Here is a 22,609-nt window from a genome sequence, read left to right as displayed (position 1 = left end):
CCGCCAGCCGCCCCCACCCCCACCTGGAAGAGCCTGGACTGAAGCTGAGGGGTCCCCACCCCCAGCACTAGCGCTTCCTGTGAACCTGCCGCCACCCCAGTACTGTGGGAAAGGCACACAGAAGGCACTTAATGAATGTTCACAGCCAGACACCAGGAGTCATGCCTGTCACCCTAGCTGCTCAGGAGGCTGAGAGCTGAGCATCACAGTTCAAAGCCAGCCCGGGCCAGAAAGCCCGTGAGACTCCTATCTCCAATGAACCACCAGAAAACCAGAAGTGGCGCCGTGGCTCAAGTGGTAGAGCGCTTGCCTTGAGCTGAAGAGCACAGGGACAGCGCCCAGGCCCAGAGTTCAAGCCCCACGACCAACACTAAATAAATAAGTAAATCAATGAATGTTCAGGCCATGGCCTGCAGCCCTTCTTGTTTTAGTCTGCGTGCCCGGAGGTCTGGATCGCGGGGCACAGCTGAGCTCCGCCTCCTCCCCCTTCCACGGCCACCCCCTCCAAGAAGTCCTCCTGGGTACTTCCTTCCTTCACCCTGGGCTCTTCTCCTTCTTGAGTCTCAGTTTCCCTGACTGTACAATGGAAATAGCTCTGCCTCCGAGGAGAGTCAGGGCAGATGGGATGGTTTAGCAGCTGAAGCCGTGGGCCGGGGGCAGCCATGGTCCTGAACGCCTGCCGCCGCGGCTGCCCTCGGGTTGCCCCTGACCCCTCCAGGTGCACGGCCTCCCCCTTCTGCCTCCTCTGGGAGGGGGGGGAGGGGGAGGGGGATCGTGGGCGGAGCAGAGCAGACACTTGGCTAGCAGTGAAGGATGGATGGATGGATGGATGGATGGATGGATGGATGGACAGACTCGGGCCAGCAGACTCAGCCTCCAAGGCCTGGCCCTGGGGCAGGAAAGCTAAATGGCATCCGGCCCAGCCAGTCCACAGCTGGACGGCCACGGGGCAGCTGGGGGGGGGTGGAGAGGGGTGGAGGGGGTTGGGCAGAGGGAGGCAGGGAGGGCGGCCTGAGCGCACAGGGGATTTTCTAAATGTGCCGAGCTGCCGTGTGGATCACGTGGGTTTCTTTCTTCTTTCTTGGCTGGTCATGGGGCTTGAACTCTGGGCCTGAGCACTGTCCCTCAGCTCTCCAGCTCAAGGTGAGCGCTTTACCACTTGAGCCACAGCACCACTTGCGGTTTTCTGGTGGTTTATTGGAGATAGGAGTCTCACGGACTTTCCTGCTTGGGCTGGCTTTGAACTGCAATCCTCAGATCTCAGCCTCCTGAGAAGCTAGGATGACAGGCGTGAGTCACCACGCCCAGCTGATCGTGTGGGTTTCCGAGACCAGTTGGGACTCCAGGTCATGTGCACACAGCCTGGGCCTGCGGGACTCCGTTCCCAGGCCTCCCCAGCCTCCCGTGTGGCTGCCTAGACACTCAGCACCTCCGCTTCCCTTTTGCAGTCATACCTTTTGCAGTGGCATGTGTCCCCTGCCCCAGGCCTGGACTCCAGACAGCCCACGGAGCCCGGCTGCAAGACTGCACAGGGAGGCCGTGGAAGGAAGGCCCTCATCTCATGTTCTCATTCCACCACCGGGTGCAACTCCCTGCACCGGGCACCAAGCCATGGCAGGAGCCACGAGGGAGGTGTGGACAGGCCTGATCCAGGCTCCTCCGGAGCTGAGTCCGCTGCCGCTGCAGGTTGTCACTTGGGAGGCAGAGCAGAGCCGAGCCAGCACCGGCACCGGCAGCCGGAGCCGCGAGCTGGCGCCTGGGCAGGTGCAGGGCCCGGAGACCCAGGGCTCCACTTCTCAGCAGCCTGGCATTTAGCTGCCTCTGGGGGCCGGGCTGGAAGTCGACTCTGCTGCTTTCTCGCGCTCAGAGCCGGGGCAGAAGCAGAAGGCTGAGCCCGGAGGGGGGGTGGGGAAGCAGCGGTGTCTCACGGTTGGGGGGATGGGCTGAGCTGAGGTTTAGGGAAGTCACAGGAATAGTGGCCTGTGTGTGCATGCAAGTGTGATTGTGTGCGTGCGTGTGTGCGTGCGTGCATGCACATCCTAGGGTTTGAACTCAGGGCCTGGGACCTGTCCATAACCTTTTGTGCTCAGAGCTGGTGCTCTACACTTGAGCCATAGCTCCACTTCTGGCTTTTTTGCTGGTTCATTGGAGGTAAGAGTCTCACAAGCCAGGTGCTGGTGGTTCACATCTATAATCCTAGCTATTCAGGAGGCTGAGATCTGAGGATCAGGTTTGAAGCCAGCCTGGGTAGAGAGGTCCCTGTGAAACTCTTATCTCCAATGAGCCACTCAAAAATTGGAAGTGGAGCTGTGGCTCAAAGTGGTAGAGCACTAACTAGCCTTGGGCAAAAAAGCTCAGGGACAGCACCCAGGCCCTGAGTTCAAGCCCCAGGACCGACCCCAAAAAAAAAAAAACAGTCTCACAGACTTTCCTGCCCAAGGTTGGCTTTGAACCTTGATCTTCAGATCTCAGCCTCCTGAGTTAGTTGGGATTACAGGCGTGCACCACAGTACCTGGCCCTCAGTGATATTTGACGTGGGCCGAGGAGATGTCTCCTGGACCACCCCATCCCCTATTTGAGAGAAGGAGGTGAGAGGTTTGGGGGAGGAGGAGACCGGATGGCCTTGAGGAAGCAGAAGGTGGCCGGGGAGGAGTTTGTGGGGACACAAAGGGGAACTGTGGCTACCAGCCGGGCTGTCCCCTCCTGGGAGCTGAGGAGGAAGGAGGGGCTGTGGCATGTCCAGGAGCAGGGGCCTCCGGATGGAGAGCTGTCCTCCACGCTCTGGGCCCCCTGCGGGCCTCCGGAGCTGGCCCGGCTGGCTCCTCGCGTCCTGGGCTCTGCAGCTGGCAGGTACGTGCATCCTGGCCCTCCCTCGGCTTGGCCCCGCTGTTCTTTGAACCTTGTGGACCTCACAGGGCAAGGCTTCGGGGACCCAGAAAGTATTTAGCTACTGTGGCTTTTGAAGGGGTGCCCCTCCCCCCCGGCAGGGCCCCTTCCACCCCAGCAGGGCCTGGCCGCTGACTCCCCAAATGAGGGGGGTGGGTCATGGGTGGCTGGCATCCACGGGGAACAGCCTGCCGCCCAGGGCTCTCACGTGGCATCGAATCTGGCAGATGTCAGAACCACGGGGTGCTGGGGTGAGCTTTTTTTTTTGTCAGTCGTGGGGCTTGAACGCTGGGCCTGGGCGCTGTCCCCCAGCTCCTCAGCTCAAGGCAAGCGCTCTACCATTTGAGCCACAGCACCACTTCCGTTTTTCTGGTGGTTCATTGGAGATCAGTCTCACGGACTTTCCTGCCCCGGCTGACTTTGAACTGTGATGCTCAGATCTCAGCCTCCTGAATAGCTACGATTATAGATGTGAACCACCAGCACCTGGCTTTTCTTTTCTTTTCTGTGTCTTGAACTCAGATCCTGGGCATTGTCCCTGAGCCTGTTTTGCTCAAGGCTAGTGCTCTACTCCTTGAGCCACCGCTCCCATTTGCTTTATTCGCTGGTGAATTGGAGTTCAGGGTCTCATGGACTTTTCTGCCTGGGTTGGCTTCGAACCACCACCCTCAGATGTCGGCCTTCAGCGTGGCCAGGATTACAAGCATGAGCCACCAGTGCTCCTTGACTTGTCTCCTTGACCCCTGGGCACCCCGGGTGGCTCCAACTGAGCGCAGGGCAGCGCTGGCCAGGGCAGCGGAATGGCGCTGGCTGCTGACAGAGTGCTCAAGCCTCTCCACTCAGTCCTCTGAACTTCTCGTCATTTCTCCGCCTGGCCCCTCTCCCCTCCCCTCCCTGCTGACTACTTGACACCCTGCCCAGCCAGAGACAGGCTGCGGAGAAGAAGCTCTTTTGTAATCCAGAGAATTACAAACAAAAACAGATTTTTTCCCCTTTCTGCCCAGTATTGCAACAAATGCTCTACTGAAGAGACATGCTTCTGCACTTTCACAAGAGAAGAAAGCATCCCTCCCCCTCCCCCCCCACACGCTCAGGCTGTCTTCCATGTGGTGCCCTCTGCCCCTCTCCCAGCCCCTGGGACCCCCAATCTCCACCCACCCCACTCCAGGGGATCCACCTGGGGCTCTGAGAGAGATTAGGGGCATGACTAAGGCCACCTGGGCCAGGTGAGGCTGTGGGTGCAGCCGGAGATGGGACCCAAGCTGTGAGCCCAGCAGTTCAGAAAAGCTACCCAGGCGCCAGCGGCTCACACCTGGAATCCTAGCTACTCAGGAGGCTGAGATCTGAAGATCACAATCCAAAGCCAGCCTGGCAGGAAAGTCCGTGAGACTCTTATCTCCAATTAACCAGCAAAAAGCCAGAAGTGGAGCTGTGGCTCAAATGGTAGAGCGCTAACCTTAAATGAAATGGCTCAGAGACAGCGCCCAGGCCCAGAATTCAAGCCCCAGGACTGGCAAGAAAAGAAAAAAAAAAAAAAAAAAAAAAAAGAAGGGAGAAACGTCAGAGCTGGCAAACAGAGCAAAGGTAATCTGAGGAGACTACAGGGGTCAGGGGTCAAGGCCAGAATCAGGGGGAGGCACAGCTAACACCCAGTGTCTTATCAGAGCCTTCAATGTGGAGGAAGAGGAGGAGGAGAAGGAGGGGGCAATCCAGAGTTTGTGTCTGAGGGTGGGATTTGCAGGGAGGCCAAGACGGGGGAGCCAGGATGGCTGAGATCTGGCACAGGTCCTCAGGACTGAGATGTTGGCAGCTATGCGCAGCTGTGTTTAAAAGGAGTTGGAAGAGCCGGGCACCTGTGCCTCACACCTGTAATCCCAGCTACGCAGGAGGCTGAGGTTTGAGGTTCAAAGCCAGCCCGGGCAGCAAAGTCCATGAGACTCTTATCTCCCATTAATCACCAGAAAACCAGACGTGGAGCTGCGGCTCAAATGGTAGAGCGCTCGCCCTGCAGGGCTCCAGGCAGCTGAGAAGACTGATTGGACCTCTAGTATTTCTTTCTCACATGCAGCTGTCATTTGCCACTTCCCAATTTAAAAGCCGCGGGCTGGGCTCTGTCTGCAGACCTCCGCACCTTGGCCTCCCCCGCCCCACTGTGTCCTGCCTACCCGCAGCCATAAACCCTCCCTCTCAACTCTGCCCTAACTCAGTGCCCTGTGTCGACTTCTAGAAGCTTCCCCCCAAGAGCTCTCGCTGCTTCCATCCCCCTCCCGCCCCCACCCCACGCACACCTGGCTGCCTCCCACTCCTTTCTTCCTTCGGAGTTCAGCTCCATAAAGAGACGGGAAAAAAGACATCAAAAATGTTCCCAGCTGCTCAGTCAGGGTGGTGAACTGCCTTGAAAGTCTGCCTTTCTTCTTGATCCTTCCTGTGGTTCCAGGATTTCTGCAGTGAGCCTGTCTCATTTCTATAGGGGGAGGAGAGGGGAGCCGAAGAATCAGAATGAAAAGAAAACAATAGTCCAGTTCTAAGGTTCCCTCCCCTGAGGCTCCCCCCCCCCGTGGGATTCCCCCTCCACATTTTCCAGCTCCTTCAATCCCCTCCCTCCCCAGGGGCGGGTCAAGGATTTTAGGTGGGCATCTGTCCCCGGATGAAAGGGGGCACCATGGGGTCTGCTCCTCTCCTGCTCCATGGCACCCACCCTCATTCTGGGTCAAGAAGCAGAGCCCTGCCGGGTGCTGTGGCTCACACCTGTCATCCTAGCTACTCAGGAGGCTGAGATCTGAGGATCACAGTTCAAAGCCAGCCCGGGCAGGAAAGTCCATGAAACTCTTATTGCCAATAAAGCACTAGAAAACCGGAAGTGGTGCTGTGGCTCAAGTGGTAGAGTGCTCGCCTTGAGCTGAAGAGCTGAGGGACAGCGCCCAGGCCCAGAGTTCAAGCCCCAGTACACAAGTGCCCCTCCTCCCAATTTAGGGCCCTTAGTACATTCCCATGGGCTCTAGGACCCCCTCCGCCCTCCCTGACACCATCTTTGAGGGTAGGAGACTGGAAAGAGAGAGGCTGAGTCCCCCGGGGCCCAGGAGAGTCCTTAGAGCTGCTTGCCTTTCCAGTGGAGCACTGGCCACACCTCCCCTCCGCTCCCCTGCTCCCCCGCTCCCCCACACCTCCCCTCCGCTCTCCCCCCCCTCCCCCCCCCTGCTCCCCCACACCTCCCCTCAGCTCCCCAGCCGCTGGGCACCCGGGCGGGGATGTCAAGGCACGAGGCAGCTGGCCAGGCTGAGGCAGGGCTCACGTAGGAATGGATCTTTGTGATTCCAAGGTGTTGAGAGCTGCGCTGCCACTCTGGGTGCCACGGGGAGGGGGTGGGTGGGTGTCCACAGCCTGTGACGGTGCGGGCCTGAGGTCGCCTTCCGGCCGGGCTACCCACCCGCCCATGTTCTGAACAACCTGCCTGTCTGGGGCTGCAGCGCCCGGTCGGCTTGGGGTTCGTGCAGGAACTCTGGACAAGCCAGCAGCGTCTTCCCCAACCCAGATTGATGACACCCCAGAATGAAATCAGAGGGTGTACCCTGGTCTCAGATGAAGAGCGTGGGAACGGCTTTTTTTCTGGAGTGAAGAATTAAAGCATTTTCCTTTACAATCGACCGAAGTCAGGGTGGATACTTTTGATCAGCTCATCTGGGGCCTGGCACTCTTGCAGGGAGGTGGTGGGGCGGGGGAGAAGCAGGTCCAGGCGGGAGCTGGGGGATTTGAAGAGCTTTCCATGAAGTCAGGCAGCTGGAGAGGGAGAGGGAGGATGGGGGGGGCAGAGAGGCTCTGGGTGAGGGAAGGCTGAGTGCTCATTGGAGCCTTTTCTCTCTCCCTCTCTCTCCCTTTCTCTCCCTCCCTCCCTCCCTCCCTCCCTTCCTTCCTTCCTTCCTTCCTTCCTTCCTTCCTTCCTTCCCCCCTCCCTCCCTCCCTCTCTCTCTCTCTTTCTCCTTCTCTTCTCTTCTCTTCTCTTCTCTTCTCTTCTCTTCTCTTCTCTTTGTCGGTCATGGGGCCTGAGCTCTGGGCCTGGGCACAGTCCCTCAGCTCTTCAGCTCAAGGCGTGCACTCTACCACCTGAGCCACAGCACCACTCCCACTTTTTCTGCTTATGTGGTGCTAAGTAATGGAACCCAGGGCCTCATGCATGCAAGGCAAGCACTCTACCACTGAGCCACCTTCCCTGCCCTTTTCTTTTTTTCTTCCTTTGCACTGTACCTGAGCTTTTTTTTTTTTCTTAATAGTTAATTGGAGATAAGAGTTTCTCAGATTTGTCTGCCTGGGCTGGCTTTGAACCATGGTCCTTAGATCTTAGCTTCCTTTGTGGCTAGTATTACAGACATGAACCACTAGCACGAGGTCATTGGAGCATTTTCCAAGCATACACCAAGCTTCTTCTCCCACAGAAGACAGAGGCCGCTCACTGTCTGCCCTCTGTGGCCCTCGACTGGCTTGGTCACTGGGCCAAGGCCGCTGTGTGGGGTCCGGGAGCCACAGACTGTCCTGGGGCAGGGGCAGTGGCCGCCCTCTCCTTTGTGGCAAGGGACTCCGAGGGTCAGAGAAGTAAAGCCATCTGTCAAGGTTGTGCGAAGTCTTTGTTTTATTTTTTGTGCCAGTACTGGGGCTTGAACTCAGGGCCTGGGCACTGACCCTTAGCTTTTGCATTCAAGGCTGGTGCTCTACTACTTAAGCCACAGATCTTCTTCAGGCTTTTTTGGTGGTTAATTGTAGCTAAGAGTCTTACAAACTTTCCTGCTCAGGCTGGCTTTGAACCAAATCCTCACATGTCAGCCTCTTGAATAGCCAGGATTACAGGTGTGAGGTATGGCTCCTCCAGCAAAGATTTAAAGTGAGAGAGCTGGGATCTAAATCTGGTGCTGGGCTTTCCTCATTACCTCCTGCCCATGCTACAGGCCATCCTGCAGTAGCTAGAGATGCAGAGAGCTGAGCGATGGAGGGAAGGACCTCTCTGAAATCCCCTGCAAGGTGGGGGGGGTGTGGCTTAGCACTGGCCTGGCTGTCCAGTTGGGGTTTCTACACTCACAGTTGTGTGGAGAGGGCAAGAAAAGCTTGGAGGCCAAATAGGCACGGACACTTAGCAGGGCTGGGCCAGTTGGAAGCATCTGGGCCCTTCCTGCCCTTCCCCACACTGCGTAGCAGGACTGGGGGCCTGAACTCAGGGCCTAAGTGCTGTCCTTTAGCTTTTTGGTTCGAGGCTAGGGCTCTACCACTTGAGCCACAGCTCCACTTCCAGCATTTTGCCAGTTAATGGGAGATAAGAGTTTCGTAAACGTTCCCTACCCTGGCTATCTTTAAACTGTGATCCTCAAACCTGGCTGGGGTGACAGCTGTGAGCCGTGGCTGCAGGCACATCTCCACTCAGCCCCTTCTGGGCCTTTCCCATATCTCCCTGGGGTAGAGACAGGAAGGCAGGGCCTTGCCTGGCTTGTAGAGTTTTTAGTGGTAGAGGGGCTGTGGGGTGCTAATGGACCTTGCTTCTCCATCACCCCCATCTCCTCAGCGCCAGGGGTCCAGGGTCCCCCAAATCCTCTGCCTGGAATTTGTTCCTCTAGATGGTTACATGAGCTGAATCACAGAAGCAGCCCAGCCAGTTCCTGACCCTGGCCACGTGGTCCTGTGGGGGACACACAAGCCAAAGCAATGGCTCCCTGTCTTGGAGCCCTGAAGCTACCTGTCCGTGCTCAGACTGCAATTCTGTAACCGCCACGAAGGTCTAACAAAACCCATGTCTAGTGCCTGTGGTCACAGTGCCTAGAGCCTCCATTTACATCCCTGCCAACGCCCCATGGCGCTTGGCTCTGCCCGTGGCTGCTGCTTGGAGCCCGGCCCTGGCTCCCCTCCCTTCCTTGGCCCAGCCAGTCTCCAAACTTGCAAACCTGCGTCTCCTCCCCCCATCTCCCCCCGCCCCCGCCTGGGGAAGCCTATGGCCCTGGGCCTCTGGGACCCTCTGGCATTTTGTCTGTGGAGTAGAGTCAGGGTGTGACCTGACACAGAGCCCATGCCATCCCCAGCCAGGGCAGGCTTCTGGCCAGGCTCCTCCCCTTCCTGCTTGGGATGCCCTCTGGATGCCCAGGTCACCAGCATGCCCCTCCCCTGCCTGTCCAGACAGACTGTGGTCACAGCCTCGGTCACGTGGATGTGATGGTTGGGCAGCGAGGGCCTCAAGGACCAGGAGCGGCCTGCCATCCTCCCTGAGTGCAGAATAAATGATAATGGAGGCTTCACAGCTGGCATGAATTTCTGATCTGCAGCAGCTGGAGCAGAGGAGGCAGGTGGGACCCTCCCCATAAGCCTGAACCCCAAAAGGAGTGTCTTGGGAAGAGAGGATCTGGACAGCTTCATGGCCTAGATTCTTCGGTGTTGATTCTCTGCCACGAGAGGATAGTAGAGTGTGTGTGTGTGGGGGGGGAGACGGGCCCCATGGTTGGCCTGTCGCTGCAGCTCCCCCTCCGCTCCTGGGCCTTGGCCTGATGCCTTGACTGGCTGCCATGACTGATGGAAAAGGATCCCATCCTTTTCTAAAAGGATCTGTTAAATGGAGAGAACTTTTCAAGAAGACCCTCGGATGAATGTCTTCCAGCCAGAACAAGCAGGAAGGTGGCTTTGGGGTGCTGACAGTGTCCACCCTGTCCTCATCCTGGAGTCACCCCTCAGACCCATGAGGAGGAGCAGAGGCCCCAGGGCGGAGGTGCAGCTGCTTTCCTGGTAACTTTGGCCACGGCCGTCCCGGAGGAAACCCTGACAAGCTTAGGCCCCATTGGCTCCCGGCTGACAAGCAGCTCCTGGACCAGGTCTGAGGGCTAGAGAGTGGCCAGTGAGGAGATGGAGAAGAGGGGGCAGGGAGGGGCCTTGATGCTGGGGGGTGCTTGGTCAGGCTATGCACTCAGGCATTTGTAGTTCATTCTCTCTGGGTCTCTGTCTCTGACTTTTTCCTCTCTCTATTTTTGTGGCCTGACTGGGATTTGAGCTTCATATTTGCTAAGCAGATGCTGTACTTCTTTAGCTATTTTTTCTTTTTAAAAATTTCTTCCCCCCTCCCTGCCCCTCTCTTTCTTTTGTTTATTTTTATGGCCCTGGGGTTTGAACTCAGGGCCTGGGCACTATCCCTGAGCCTTTTTGTGCGTAAGGCTAGCACGCAACCACTTGAGCCACAGCTCCACTTCTGGCTTTTTCTGCATGGTTTATTGGAGATAAGAGTCTTATGGACGTTCCTACCGGGGCTAGCTTCAAACTGCAGTCTTCAGATCTCAGCCTCCTGACTAGCTAGGCTTACAGGCGTGAGCCGCCAGTGCTCAGCTGATTTTTCGTCTTCTTAAAATAGAGTCTCTCTAGTGTGCCCAGACCAGCCTGGACTGCAGTCCTTAGTCATGCTTCCTGTGTCAGGCTGGGATGCCAGATATACACCACCATGCTCAGCTTTTTCTGTTGAGATGGGGGATTTTGAATTGGCCTCAAACAGAAATCCTTCTAATCTCAGCTTCCAAGTGGCTAGGATTCCAGGCATAAGTTACTTTGCCTGGGTCCCATACTACCCTCTTGCTTATTGTCCTTCCTGATCTACCAAAGACCCTGGGAGATTGTACGACAGTGCCTGCCGGTTCCACATCCTCCACTCAGCTCTGCTGCATCCCACACAACCCGAGCCAAGGCTTCTTGTTTCATGACAAAACTAGTGTTTAGATATTGTAAAACCACTAGCGTGTGGCCAGGCGCTGGTGGCTCAGCCTGAAATCCTGGCTACTCAGGAGGCTGAGGCCTGAGTGAGGATTACAGTTTGAAGCTAGCCTAGGCAGGAAAGCCCGTGAGACTCTTTTTTTTTTTGGGGGGGGGGTCCAGTCATGGGGCCTGAACTCTGGGCCTGGGCGCTGTCCCTCAGCTCTTCAGCTCAAGGCTAGCGCTCTACCACTTGAGCCACAGCGCCACTTCCGGCTTTTTTCTGTTTGCTTATGTGGTGCTGAGGAATTGAACCCAGGGCCTCAGGCATGCAAGGCAAGCGCTCTACCACTGAGCCACCTTCCCAGCCCAGCCCGTGAGACTCTTATCTTCATTAACTACCAAAAAGCTGGGAGTGCAGTTGTGGTTCAATTAGTAAGGTGCCTTTCTTGGGTGAAAAAACTAAGAGTCAATGTTGAAGCCCCAGTACCAGCACACACATCCACATCCACAAGGACAGTGCAAGAGCCGGTTGGGATGGCCTGTAATCCCAGCTGCTTGGAATATGGAGGTGGAAGGATCTCAGTCCAAGGATAGCCTGGACAAAAGCACCAGACCCTATCTGAAAAACTCAAGCAAAAATGGCGGGGATGCTGCCTCCTAAAGCAGGGGAGGGGATGATGCAAAGTTCCTGAGACATCTGGGCTTGGGGGTGGGGGGGCTGTGCCCTCAGTACACAGAAGGCCCTCTCCCTCCCTGTCCCTGGGTGTTCCAGAAGGCCCTGCCTTCCTGGAGACCCCCTTCTTCCCCAGACTCTGGCTCAGGGTGAGCCGAAGGGAGCTGAAAAGAGACCAGCCTGGCCACATGCCAGCCTTCCCGCCAGCAGGAGGCCCGCGTCTCACTCTCCCCAGCAAAACAAATCTCTCGTCTCCCTCTGAGCGTCTCAAACACACGATCTTCTCCCGATTAACAAGCCAGCCTGCGTGTTCTTGGCTGCCTGCTGCCGACCTCAATTTAAAACTGTCTGCTCTGGAGCTGCTGGAGAGAGAAGGGCCTGGGAGGCAGAGAATATTGGAGCCAAGGGGTCTGTGTCATCGAAGTTGGGAGCGGTGGCTGCCAGCCTTAGCCCAAATCCAGAAAGCGCGAGGCTCAGAGGCCCAGCCAGGATACACTGCTGTTTTGGTCTTCCCTTCCTTCCTTCCTTCCTTTCTTCCTTCCTTCCTTCCTTCCTTCCTTCCTTCCTTCCTTCCTTCCTTCCTTCCTTCCTTCCTTCCTTCCTTCCTTCCTTTCCTTCCTTCCTTTTTCTATCTCTTGGTGCCAATATGTGGACTTGAACTCAGGGCCTGACTCCTGGATGCTGTCCTTGAACTTTTCTTCCTTCCTTCCTTCCTTCCTTCCTTCCTTCCTTCCTTCCTTCCTTCCTTTCCTTCCTTCCTTTTTCTATCTCTTGGTGCCAATATGTGGACTTGAACTCAGGGCCTGACTCCTGGATGCTGTCCTTGAACTTTTTTCACTCAGAGTTGGCACTCTACCACTTGAGCCACAGCCCCACTTCCAGTTTTCTGGTGGTTCACTGGAGATAAGAAGCTCAGGGAAGCCAGGCGCCAGTGGCTCACGCCTGTCATCCTAGCTACTCAGGAGGCTGAGATCTGAGGACCGCTGTTCAAAGCCAGCCCAGGCAGGAAAGTCTCCCAGCGGCAGTATCCCCAACTCTGTGAGCACCTCTGCATGGCTGAGGACGGTGCTAGCTAGATTTCATGGAAGTCTGGCAAATCCTCTTGTAGCTTTGCTCTGGGATACTGTACCTCCGGCTGCTGGCCTGGGAGACTGTGTGGGAATTCCTGTCCCTCTGTCCACCACCCCCAGCCAGGGTCAGTTTCTTTCATGTGTTCTCTTCTTTCCTCTTACTTCAAATTCTTCTTCTTCTTCTTCTTCCTCTTTTTTTTTTTTTGTCATTCTGGATCTTGAACTCTGGGCCTGGACGCTGTCCCTCAGCTCTTCAGCTCAAGGCAAGTGCTCTACCACTTGAGCCACAGCACTACTTCCAGTTTTCTGGTGGTTTATTGGAGACAAGAGTCTCACAGACTTTCCTGCCCATGCTGGCTTTGAACCATGATGCTCAGATCTCAGCCTCCTGGGTAGCTAGGATGACAGGCGTGAGCCACCAGTGCCCAGCTTAAATTCTTTTTTGTATCAGTTCTGGAACTTGAACTAAGGGCCTGAATGCTGTCCCTTAGCTTTTTGCTCAAGGGTGGTGCTCTGCCACTTCCAGCATTTGGTGATTAGTTGGAAATAAGTCTAACCAATTTTCCTGGCTGGGCTGGCTTTGAACTGTGATCCTCAGATCTCAGCCTCCTGAGCATCTAGGATTACAGGCGAGTGTACCAGCATCTGGCATTGTTCTTGGAACTCTTCATCAGATATGTGCGTTTAGCCAGTGAGATCTCTTGGCCTGTGGGAAGAGATGTTGGAGGCTGGGGCTCTGGGCAGGGTTGCAGGTCTGCTGCCACTGAGGGATCAGGAGCTAGGGGTGACCTGAGTCTCAGACTCTTCCTCTGCAAAGCAGGGCCCTTTTCTTGGCGCAGTATAGTAGCAATGGTGAAGTCTCGTGTGGAGTGCTTGTCCTATGTCTGCATAGTGAGTGCAGGGGAGGTGCTAGTCTTAGTCCTGTGTCAAATGACCTGGCACTCTTTGTGTCATTTTCCACAGGCGGACAGTCCATCACCCACACGGGCCTGCCCATTGTCGTCTCCCTCGCCAACAGAACCGCCTCCTTCAGCTGCACAATCACCTACCAGTACACCCCGCAATTCAGACACTTCCACGTGACTTATTTTCAAGTGGATCTCGAGGGCAGGAAAAGCAAGGAGTCGCCCACTGGCTGCCAACCCAGTCAGGGCATCGAGAACCGGACCTACACCTTGGATTGTCAGGTCACTCCTCCGTTGCCTAACGCCTTGGCCACAGGTACCTATTACTGTTGCAGCCACTGGCCGAGCTTCACCGCATGTGGCAATGGTACCTTCATCCTGGTGAGAGGTGAGACCTCCCCGTGGCTCCTCCCAGGCCGGGGGCGAAGTGAGAGACCAGGGCTGGGGTGGCTTCTAGCTTTGGTAACGTGGAGCCATTAGCCAGTAGGCATGCCAAGAGCAGGGAGCTGGGCTGTGCACCTGCTCCTCCTGCCCATGGCTGGTAACTGGCCCCTTGGTCTTAGGATCCCATCAGCACAGTCGGGGGCTGGGGGGAGGGTTTGGTCTGTGCAGGAAGAGGTACATGCAGGCGTATGCTTGTGAAGACTTGGAATGAGTACATCTTTCAGGAAAGAAATTCTCAGGGAATAGCAGGACCCCATGAGGTTTCACCTGAGCCAACTGCTCCAGCTGGGAGTCTCTGATTTGCTTCTGTGATTCTCACTGGATGTGGTGAGAGGGGGCTTTGGAATCCCACAGACCTGGGTTTGAATCCCTGTTCCTTTGCTTGCCCTGATATGACCTTAGGCCTGTGCAGGATTCTTTTTTGTTGTTGTTGTTGTTGGTCATGGGGCTTGAACTCTGGGCCTGGGTGCTGTCCATCAGCTCTTCAGCTCAAAGCTAGCACTCTACCATTTGAGCCACAACACCACTTCCAGTTTTCAGAGTGGTTTATTGGAGATTAGAGTCTCACGGGCTTTCTTGCCCGAGCTGGCTTTGAACTATAATCCTCAGCTCTCAGCCTCCTGAGTAGCTAGGATTACAGGCGTGAGCCACTGGTGCCCAGCTCTGTGCAGGATTTTGGTGGGGAGAGTAAGACCCTGCCTGAAAGAGCTGCTGTCTGGCAGAAGAGAGGCTTGATAAATAAAACTAATGTAAGCTAGGCATAGGTGGCTCACGCCTGTAATCCTAGCTACTAAGGAGGTTGACATCTGAGCATCTCGGTTCAAAGCCAGGACAGATAGGAAAGTTTATGAGACTCTTATCTCCAATTACCACCCAAAGGCTGGAAATGGGGCTGTGGCTCAAGTGGTAGAGCATTCACCTTGAGCAGAAAAGCTCAGGGACAGCGCCGAGGGCCCTGAGTTCAAGCCCCAGGATTGGCACAAAATGAACAAAACAAAAAGATGACTTGAGTCTCCCAGGGTCCCACAGACCACCCTCGGTAAGCCAGCTCACCTTAGCAGGGGCCTAAAGGATTGAACAACACGGTCCTTGTCTCTAAAGAGAACTGAGTAGAAGATTTAGCAAAGCAAGAGTGACACTAGGATCTGGCCAGCGCAGGGGCCAATAGGAGAAGGCTGGAAATGGGGATCTTGGGTGAAGAACAGAGGACTTGGGGGCTGGTGGGCTGACTAGGCCCCACTTCTCCCAGAAAACTGATCCTCTGTTCCCTGCCCTCCTCTCAGACACGGGGTACCAAGAGCCCCCACCCAGCCCCCAGAAGGCCCTCCTCTTCAGCTTTACGGGGCTCCTGGCCACTCTGAGTGTGCTGCTCACAGCCCTGCTGCTGTGGAAGAAGGTACGGCCTGGGCACACAGCTGCACACAGCTGGACGCACACAGTAACGCAGTCCCTGCACTCACATCACGGGCCTGGGGAGGCCTCACAGGGCAGAGGGGCTGCTGCCACTGCCCTGCACAAAGACCTGGGCCCTGGAGCTGGAGTTCCTCCTGCCACTTCACAAGGATGGACAGAACCTCCCAGGCGTCCTCTGCGTGCATCACCAGGCCCTGTTTGATCTATTGCAGGACCCAGGGTTCTTTAGGGCCTATGGTCACTCAGCATGAACCATGCCCCCAGTCCTAGATTTTCGTGTGTGTGTGTGTGTGTGTGTGTGTGTGTGTGTGTGTGTGTGTGCTCACATGCGCGCGTGCCAGTTCTTCCGCTTAAACTCAGGAACTGGGCACTGCCCTTGAGCTTTTGTGCTCAAAGCTAGTGCTCTACCACCTGAGCCACCAGATTTTTGTGGTTAATTGGAGATGAGTCTCAGGGACTTTCCTTACCAGGATGTTTCAAACCACGATCCTCAGATCTCAGCCTCCTGAGTAGCTAGGATTCCAGGTGTGAGCCACTGACACACAGTTTTAGTCCTATATTTTCTTGGTCTCAGCAACCCAAAAAGAAAGAAGAGTCTGGAAGGAGAGAGCTACCACATGCATCCTCCTAGGCAGGCTCTCACGTCTCTGGAGGTGTAGAAAAAAAGGCTCAGGGAGGTTGAATTTTGCCCCTGGTCACACAGCAAGCTCAGCACTAGAGTGTAGGGAGAGGGGCAGCTTGCTCCGGCTCTTTACTTGGCCTGTTCCCACTCACACTGTGGATGGCACCTCTCTAGGAACCTGTGTCTCCCCATTTGGCGGGGGCGGGGGGGAGGGGAGGGCGGCTCACTTTCATCATCTCCCAGTCCTGAGCTTCCTTTCTTTTTCTTTTTTCTTTTTTGTCGGTTGTGGGGCTTGAACTCTGGGCCTGGGCGCTGTCCCTCAGCTCTTTAGCTCAAGGCGAGCGCTCTACCACTTGAGCCACAGCGCCACTTCCGGTTTTCTGATGGTTAATTAGAGGTAAGAGTCTCACGGACTTTCCTGCCCAGGCTGGTTTTGAACCGTGATCCTTAAATCTCAGCCTCCTGAGTAGCTGGGATGACAGGCCTGAGCCTCTGGCACCTGGTTTATTTTTCTTTCACTTTGTTCTTGTTGTGTGTGCATGTCAATAGTGGGGCTTGAACTCAAGGCCTCACATTCTTGTTTAGCTTTTTCTGCTCAAGGCTGGCACTCTACCATGTGAGCCATACTTCTACTTCAGTTTCTTGCTTGTTAACTGCAGATAGAAATCTCATAGACTTTTCTGCCCTGACTGGCTTAGAAATGTGATCCTCAGATCTCAGCTTCCTTAGTAGCTGGGGTCACAGGTGTGAGTCACTGGCCCCTGGCCTGAGCTTTCTTGTTCTATACCTCTCTGCCTGTCCCTGCAGTGACTCTACCCTCTTACACATAGTAGGCCCTCAGTAAGGAATTGCCATTGAGTTATCATTTATAAAGCTACTTAAATATGTGCATACATTTCCTTAGGCAGATTTTAACTACTATGCACCAGGCCCTGTAGTAAAGGCTAGGATCCTGGGGGAGCTGGTAAATAGTTATGATAGTTTAAACACAAGCACAGCCAGGTGACAGAGGCTCAGGCCTGTAATCCTAGCTACTCGGGAGGCTAAGATTTGAGGATGGAGGCTTGAAGCCAGGCCACATAGAAAAAGCATGTGAAACTCTTATCTCCAATTAACCAGCAAAAAGCCAAAGGTGGAGCTGTGGCTCAAGTGATAGAGCATTGGCCTTGAAAAAAAAAGCTAAGGGACAGTGTCCAGGTCCTGAGTTCAAGCCCTATTATAGGTATACACACACACACACACACACACACACACACACACACACACACACACACACACACACACACACACACACACACACACACACGCACGCACGCACGCACTCATACAAAGAAAGTGGCAGCCAGTGGGGAACTAAGAATGTAATGTTAGGGCTGGGAATGTGGCTTTGTGGTAGAGTGCTTGCCCAGCATGCATGAAGCCCTGGGTTCGATTCCTCAGTAGCACATTAATAGAAAAAGCCGGAAGTGGCGCTGTGGCTCAAGTGGTAGTGTGCCAGCCTTGAGCAAAAGAAGCTCAGGGACAGTGCCCGGGCCTAGAGTTCAAGCCCCAGGACTGGGAAAAACAAAAACACACACAAAAAAGCCTTCCACAGCATTAAAGTTCTAACTCTGTCACTTACTAGTTCTGTGAGCGTGGGTAGGGTGCTTAACTCCACCCTGCCTCGTTTCCCCAGTGGGGATTCAAAGCAGACAGAGCACAGGGGTCAGAGGGAACCTAAGGTCCCGTCTGAAAAGCTGTGGTTACTGTGACTCTGTCTGAGAGCAGGCGTGACGGCTCACACTGGTCTGAGCTCAAGCTGGTCCTTGCCAGGGCTCTTCGGGGGCTCCTGGGGTGACTGGTCTGTCCCCGGAGCTTTGTCTCCCTTCGCTGACAGTACTGCCTAGCCCCCTCCTCACACTCCAGCCACGGCCCGGCTTGGCACGGTGGCTGAAGGATGACGTCTCCAGCTCACTCGTCCCGGACAGCAGTTTCTTCTTGTGCCAGTCCTAGGGCTTGAACTCAGGGCCTGGGTGTGTCCCTTCGTTTTTGTGCTCAGGCTAGCATTCTACCATTTGGCCACAATGCCACTTCTGGCTTTAGGTGATTAACTGGCAGGAATTATCTCACAGACTGTTCCTGCCTGCGCTGGCTTCCCTCTGCAACCCTATGATCTCAGCCTCCTGAGCACCTAGGGTTACAAGCGTGAGCCACGGCGCCTGACAGGACAGCGCACTCGGGACTCTTAAAAGCATCATGCACCCCGGTGCCCAGACACAAATCCTTGCAGTGGTACACTTACTCCCCTCCCTCCAAGCGCCAGTCTGTCAGCAAGCCCTGTCCTCTGTCTGTCCAGCACTCAGCTCCTCTGAATACTGCCCTGGCTCAGGCTCCAACTTCATTTTCTGCCCCTGCCCTTACTCTCCCCCTCCGCTGCCCACTCTGGCCTCTGGTGTCCACACTGTTCTCCACTACAGACTGGCCCTACAAGCTGGGCCAGGGTGCTTGTGGACCCATGCACAGGGCTAGCTGGGAGAGGCCACGGCAGCAGCAGCCCTGCTGTGCAGAGCTGGGTCTCAGAAGATGCCCCTGCCCCCTGCCCCCTGCCCCCCGCCCCGCTGGTGAGGGGCTGCTCAGCAGCCCAGAGCTGGCCACAGCAAGAGGAGCTATGCTGGCTGGCTTTGGGATCCAGGGCCTAGATGGTCAGGGCTGGCTGCAAAGGACAGGTCACCCCATGCCTACAAAAACATGGCATCGTGTGAGTTGTTTTGTTTTCCTTTGGTCAGTTGTGGGGCTTGAACTCTGGGCCTGAGCGCTGTCCCTCAGCTCTTCAGCTCAAGGTGAGCGCTCTACCACTTGAGCCACAAACCACTTTCAGTTTTCTGGTGGTTCATTGGAGATAAGAGTCTCATGGGAGGGGCTGGGAAGGTGGCTCAGTGGTAGAGCACTTGCCTTGCATGCCTGAGGCCCTGGGTTCGATTCCTCAGCACCACATAAGCAAAAAGAAAAAAGCTGGAAGTGGCGTTATTGCTCAAGTGGTAGAGCATTAGCCTTGAGCTGAAGAGCTGAGGGACAGCGCTCAGGCCCAGAGTTCAGGCCCCACGACCGGACCCCCCCCCCCAAAAAAAAAGAGTCTCATGGGACATTCCTGCCCAGGCTGGCTTTGAACCGAGATCCTCAGATCTTAGCCTTCTGAGTAGCTAGGGTTACGGTGTGAGCCACTGGCACCCAGAGCATCATGCGAGTTTTAAGGGAGTGCCCCTGGGGCCCAGGCCTCCGCAGCACCCCCTGAAGGGCGCCTCTCCTGGTGACCTCAGCCCCCCCCAACTGCTCCTATCTGTCAATCTGTCCCAATGTATGGTCCCAGAGGCCAGTGGAGAGGCCCACAGGTGTCAGACACCAGGGCCCATGGTCCCCAGCTCTGGAGGACTGGCCTCTTGGAACAGTCACTGTCCTTCAGCCTTGATGGGTTCCAGACCAGCCAGCCGGAGCAGGCACCAGGACCCCGGTGGTCTTGACAAGAGGGGCCATTGAGGGGCCCTGATTTTAATGGGGCCTCTAGGGGCAGATGCTTCAGAGAAGGGGTGCCAGATCTCAGGGGAGTTTGCTGCAAAGGCAGCCATTGGCTAGCTGGTGAGCCTTGGTTTTCTTCTCTGTGAAATGGCCACTCGCTTAGGTGACTTGAATAAAGAACAAGTCCCGGGGCTGGGAAGGTGGCTCAGTGGTAGAGCGCTTGTCTTGCATGCATGAGGCCCTGGGTTCGATTCCTCAGCACCACAGAAGCAGAAAAAAAAAGCCGGAAGTGGCGCTGTGGCTCAAGTGGTAGAGTGCTAGCCTTGAGCTGAAGAGCTGAGGGACAGCGCCCAGGCCCAGAGTTCAGGCCCCACGACCGGACCCAAAAAAAAAAAAACAAAAAACAAGTCCCAGTGGCCTTGGTCAGCTGCTAAGTGCACGGGACCCCCCGAGCTGCCTGTGTGCTACACTTCCTCTCCACACAGAGCAGCGAGAGCCCCAAGTCCTGTCAGGATGGCGTGATGGTGAAACTCAGGCCTGAGTTCAAATCCTGTCCCTGCCACTTCCTGGTTGTGTGTCCTTAGCTGGATCCCTCTATCCTCTCCGAGCCTTCACTTCTTCCTTGTGCAGGACAGAGATGGCCTGAGGATTATCGCAGAGAACGGAAGAGGCAGCACTCTGCCTCCCCACCCCCCGTCACCCCTACACTTGCTTTGCTGCCGTAATGATGCTGTGGCTGGGGGTGGTGCCGGCTCCTGCCTGCGAGTTAAGTAGCTCTCAAGAGCTAATCCCGGAGTAAATGGGCTGGCGATTGGCAGGCAGCCAGGGTTTTTAATTAGCTCCTGCCCCGCAATGAAGCTGTGTTGCTCTACTGTTGGCAGTGTGGTGCCTGCGACGAGGGGGCATCCAGACCGCCTCTCTCTGTGCCTCCCATGGTCGCCCCAACCCTGTGCCCTCCCAGCAGGCCTGCCCAGCCTCCTGACTTGGTGCCTTTGGACGGCTGCTGCTGCAGCCTGGAGCTTTCTAAAGCCACGCAGTGGGGCAGCCGCCTCCTCCCTGAAGCCTTCCAGGCTTCCTGTTGTTCTTGCTGCCCTCGGGGCCACCCTGACAGCCCAAGCAGGCTTGTCTGTTGGCCATGCTGGTTTACCTTCAGCGCTGCTGGGCCTCCGGGTTTGGGCATGCCTTTCCCTCTGCTGGGAACAGCCAGTGTGTCCTCAGATGGCACGGTTCCCTCGTGTGTGTGTGTGTGTGTGTGTGTGTGTGTGTGTGTGTGTGTGTGTGTGTGTGTGTGTCTCTGTGTGTGTGTGTGTGTGTGTGTGTGTGTGTGTCTGGGTCAGTCAGTATGCATACATTTTGGTAAAATCCAGGCTCCTTGTCTGTGTCTGCCCTGAACCTAAGTCAAGTCAGGAGGGGTCCCTGTGGATCTCTTCATACTGCCCAGCTAACAGGTGCTGGACGAACGCAGGGTAGTTTAAGGAGGCTTTTTTTTTTTTTTTTGGTTGGTTGTGGGTCTTGAACTCTGGGCCTGGGCGCTGTCCCTCAGCTCTCAGCTCAAGGCTAGTGCTCTACCACTTTGAGCCCCAGCACCACTTCTGGTTTTCTGGTTTTTTATTGGAGTTAAGAGTCTCAGGGACATTCGACCTCTTCCTGCATGTCGGAGACAGTAAAGTGGGGGTCAGGACTGGCCCAGGCACGATTGCCCCCACCCCCACCCCAGCCCACTCACAGCCCCTGCTTGGGGCAAGCGCCCGGCCACACTGGCACAGGACCCCGTGCCCTAGCCGCCCAGATCAGTGCTGTGCCCCCACAAGCCCTTGCTTCACCCCCTCCAGCCTCAGGCACGTGAGCGCCTTCATAGAGGACTTGGAGCATCCCCCAGGTCTCCCTGGAGATGGTGGGTGGAAGGGGTGGCCTCCTGACACCCCTCCATCTTGTCTTGCTGGGGTCTGGGGTGGCAGGGGAGTCACAGCCCCAGCCTGACAGTCCGGTCTCCTGTCTCCCCACAGAAGCAGATGCTGGTTCCTCTGAAGCGCTCCACTCACGCGCGCCCAGACCCACGACCCACCAGCAGACCCACACAGCCCCCAGAAGACTCTCTCTACACGGTGAGCCCCACACCTGCCCGGGTCCTTTCCCCCTCTCAGGCCCCACTCGGGGTCTGACAGCCCCCCACCTCCCAGCCCAGGAGCCTCCAGCTCCTCAGCTGTAAAAGAGCTTCACTAATTCCCACCTTAGGAAAGTTCTAGAAGGAGAAAAGGAGAGGTCATTGTGGGGGCCCCTGCAGGCATGTCCATGGGAAGTGCCACCCCACCCCCTCCCGGGCAGGTCCATCCCCTGCACTTAGGGACACAGGAGCTGCTCAGAGATGAAGAAATGTCCTTCTGGTCAAATGACTTCTAGCCGTTTGCCAGCTCCTTCCGGTTTTCTTATACAAACAATCCTCCCAGCCGCCACAACAGAGCTCACCCAGAAGGAAACCCATCACGTGCCCCTCCCCACGCCCTCCATACATTATTATTGATGTATTTGCCAATCCTGGGCCTAGATGCTATCTCTTAGATTTTTAGTTTTAGTTTTTGTGTTTCTCACGCCACAGCTCCGCTTCTGGCTTTTTGCTGATTCATTAGAGATTAAGTTTTATGCACTTCCCTGCCTTGGCTGGCTTCAAACCAAGATCCTCAAATCTCAGCCTGCTGAGTAGCTAGGATTACTGGTGTAAGCCAACTTTGTCTGCACAGATTTATTTTTTTCTGGTCCTGGGACTTGAACTCAGGGCTTGGGCACTGTCCCTAAGCCTCTTTGTGCTCAAGGCTAACACTCTACCACTTGAACCACAGTGCCACTTGCTACTTTCCCTTTCTTTGTTCTTTTTATTTTATTTTATTTTGTGCCTGTCCTGGGGCCTAAGCTCTGGGCCTGAGCACTGTCCCTGAGCTTTTATGTACAAGGCTAGTGCTCTACCACTTAAGCCACAGCTCCACTGCGACTTTTTTTTTTATCAGTCGTGGGACTTGAGCTTAGGGTCCAGGTTCTGTCCTGGAGCTTTTTCTGCTTAAAGCAAGCACCCTACCACTTTGAGCCACAGCTCCACTTCTGGTTTTCCAGAGGTTAGTTGGAAATAAAGGTTTTTCTTGCCTGGGCTGGCTTTGAACTATGATCTTCAGATCTCAGCCATCTGAGTAGCTAGGATTACAGGTGTGACCCACCAGCACCTGGACTTTTTTTTGGTGTGTATGTGATTAATTGGAGATGAGTCTCACAGACTTTGCTCCTCGGGCTGGCTCCTCAGATCTCAGCCTTCTGAGTAGCTAGGATTACAGACGTGAACCAACCACTGGAGCATGGCCCTCTCTTTCTTCTTTCTGTTTTTGTGGTACTAGAGATTCAACTCAGGCCTTGAAC

General features: G+C 55.6%; 1 protein-coding gene across 3 annotated transcripts in view; it reads left to right on the top strand.

The window, feature by feature from the left end:
• Positions 1-2,702: 2,702 nt before the first annotated feature.
• Nfam1 (NFAT activating protein with ITAM motif 1) overlaps positions 2,703-22,609 on the top strand; it is a 32,765-nt gene continuing 12,858 nt past the window's right edge. For 2 of the 3 annotated variants that reach the window (XM_069999697.1, XM_069999698.1), the window contains exons 1-4: positions 2,703-2,851; positions 13,295-13,624; positions 14,964-15,076; positions 21,214-21,312. In XM_069999697.1, the coding sequence (XP_069855798.1) occupies positions 2,737-2,851; positions 13,295-13,624; positions 14,964-15,076; positions 21,214-21,312 (657 nt within the window). In that variant the 5' untranslated portion in view covers positions 2,703-2,736. The remainder of the gene's footprint in view (positions 2,852-13,294; positions 13,625-14,963; positions 15,077-21,213; positions 21,313-22,609) is intronic. The other variant, XM_069999699.1, reaches the window with a different exon arrangement.

Source organism: Dipodomys merriami, unplaced genomic scaffold (genome assembly GCF_024711535.1).
Source record: "Dipodomys merriami isolate MVZ:Mamm:240054 unplaced genomic scaffold, mDipMer1.0.p SCAF_55, whole genome shotgun sequence".
In the NCBI taxonomy this organism is placed as follows: Eukaryota; Metazoa; Chordata; class Mammalia; order Rodentia; family Heteromyidae; genus Dipodomys; species Dipodomys merriami.
This window is presented reverse-complemented; position numbering and strand designations above follow the sequence as displayed.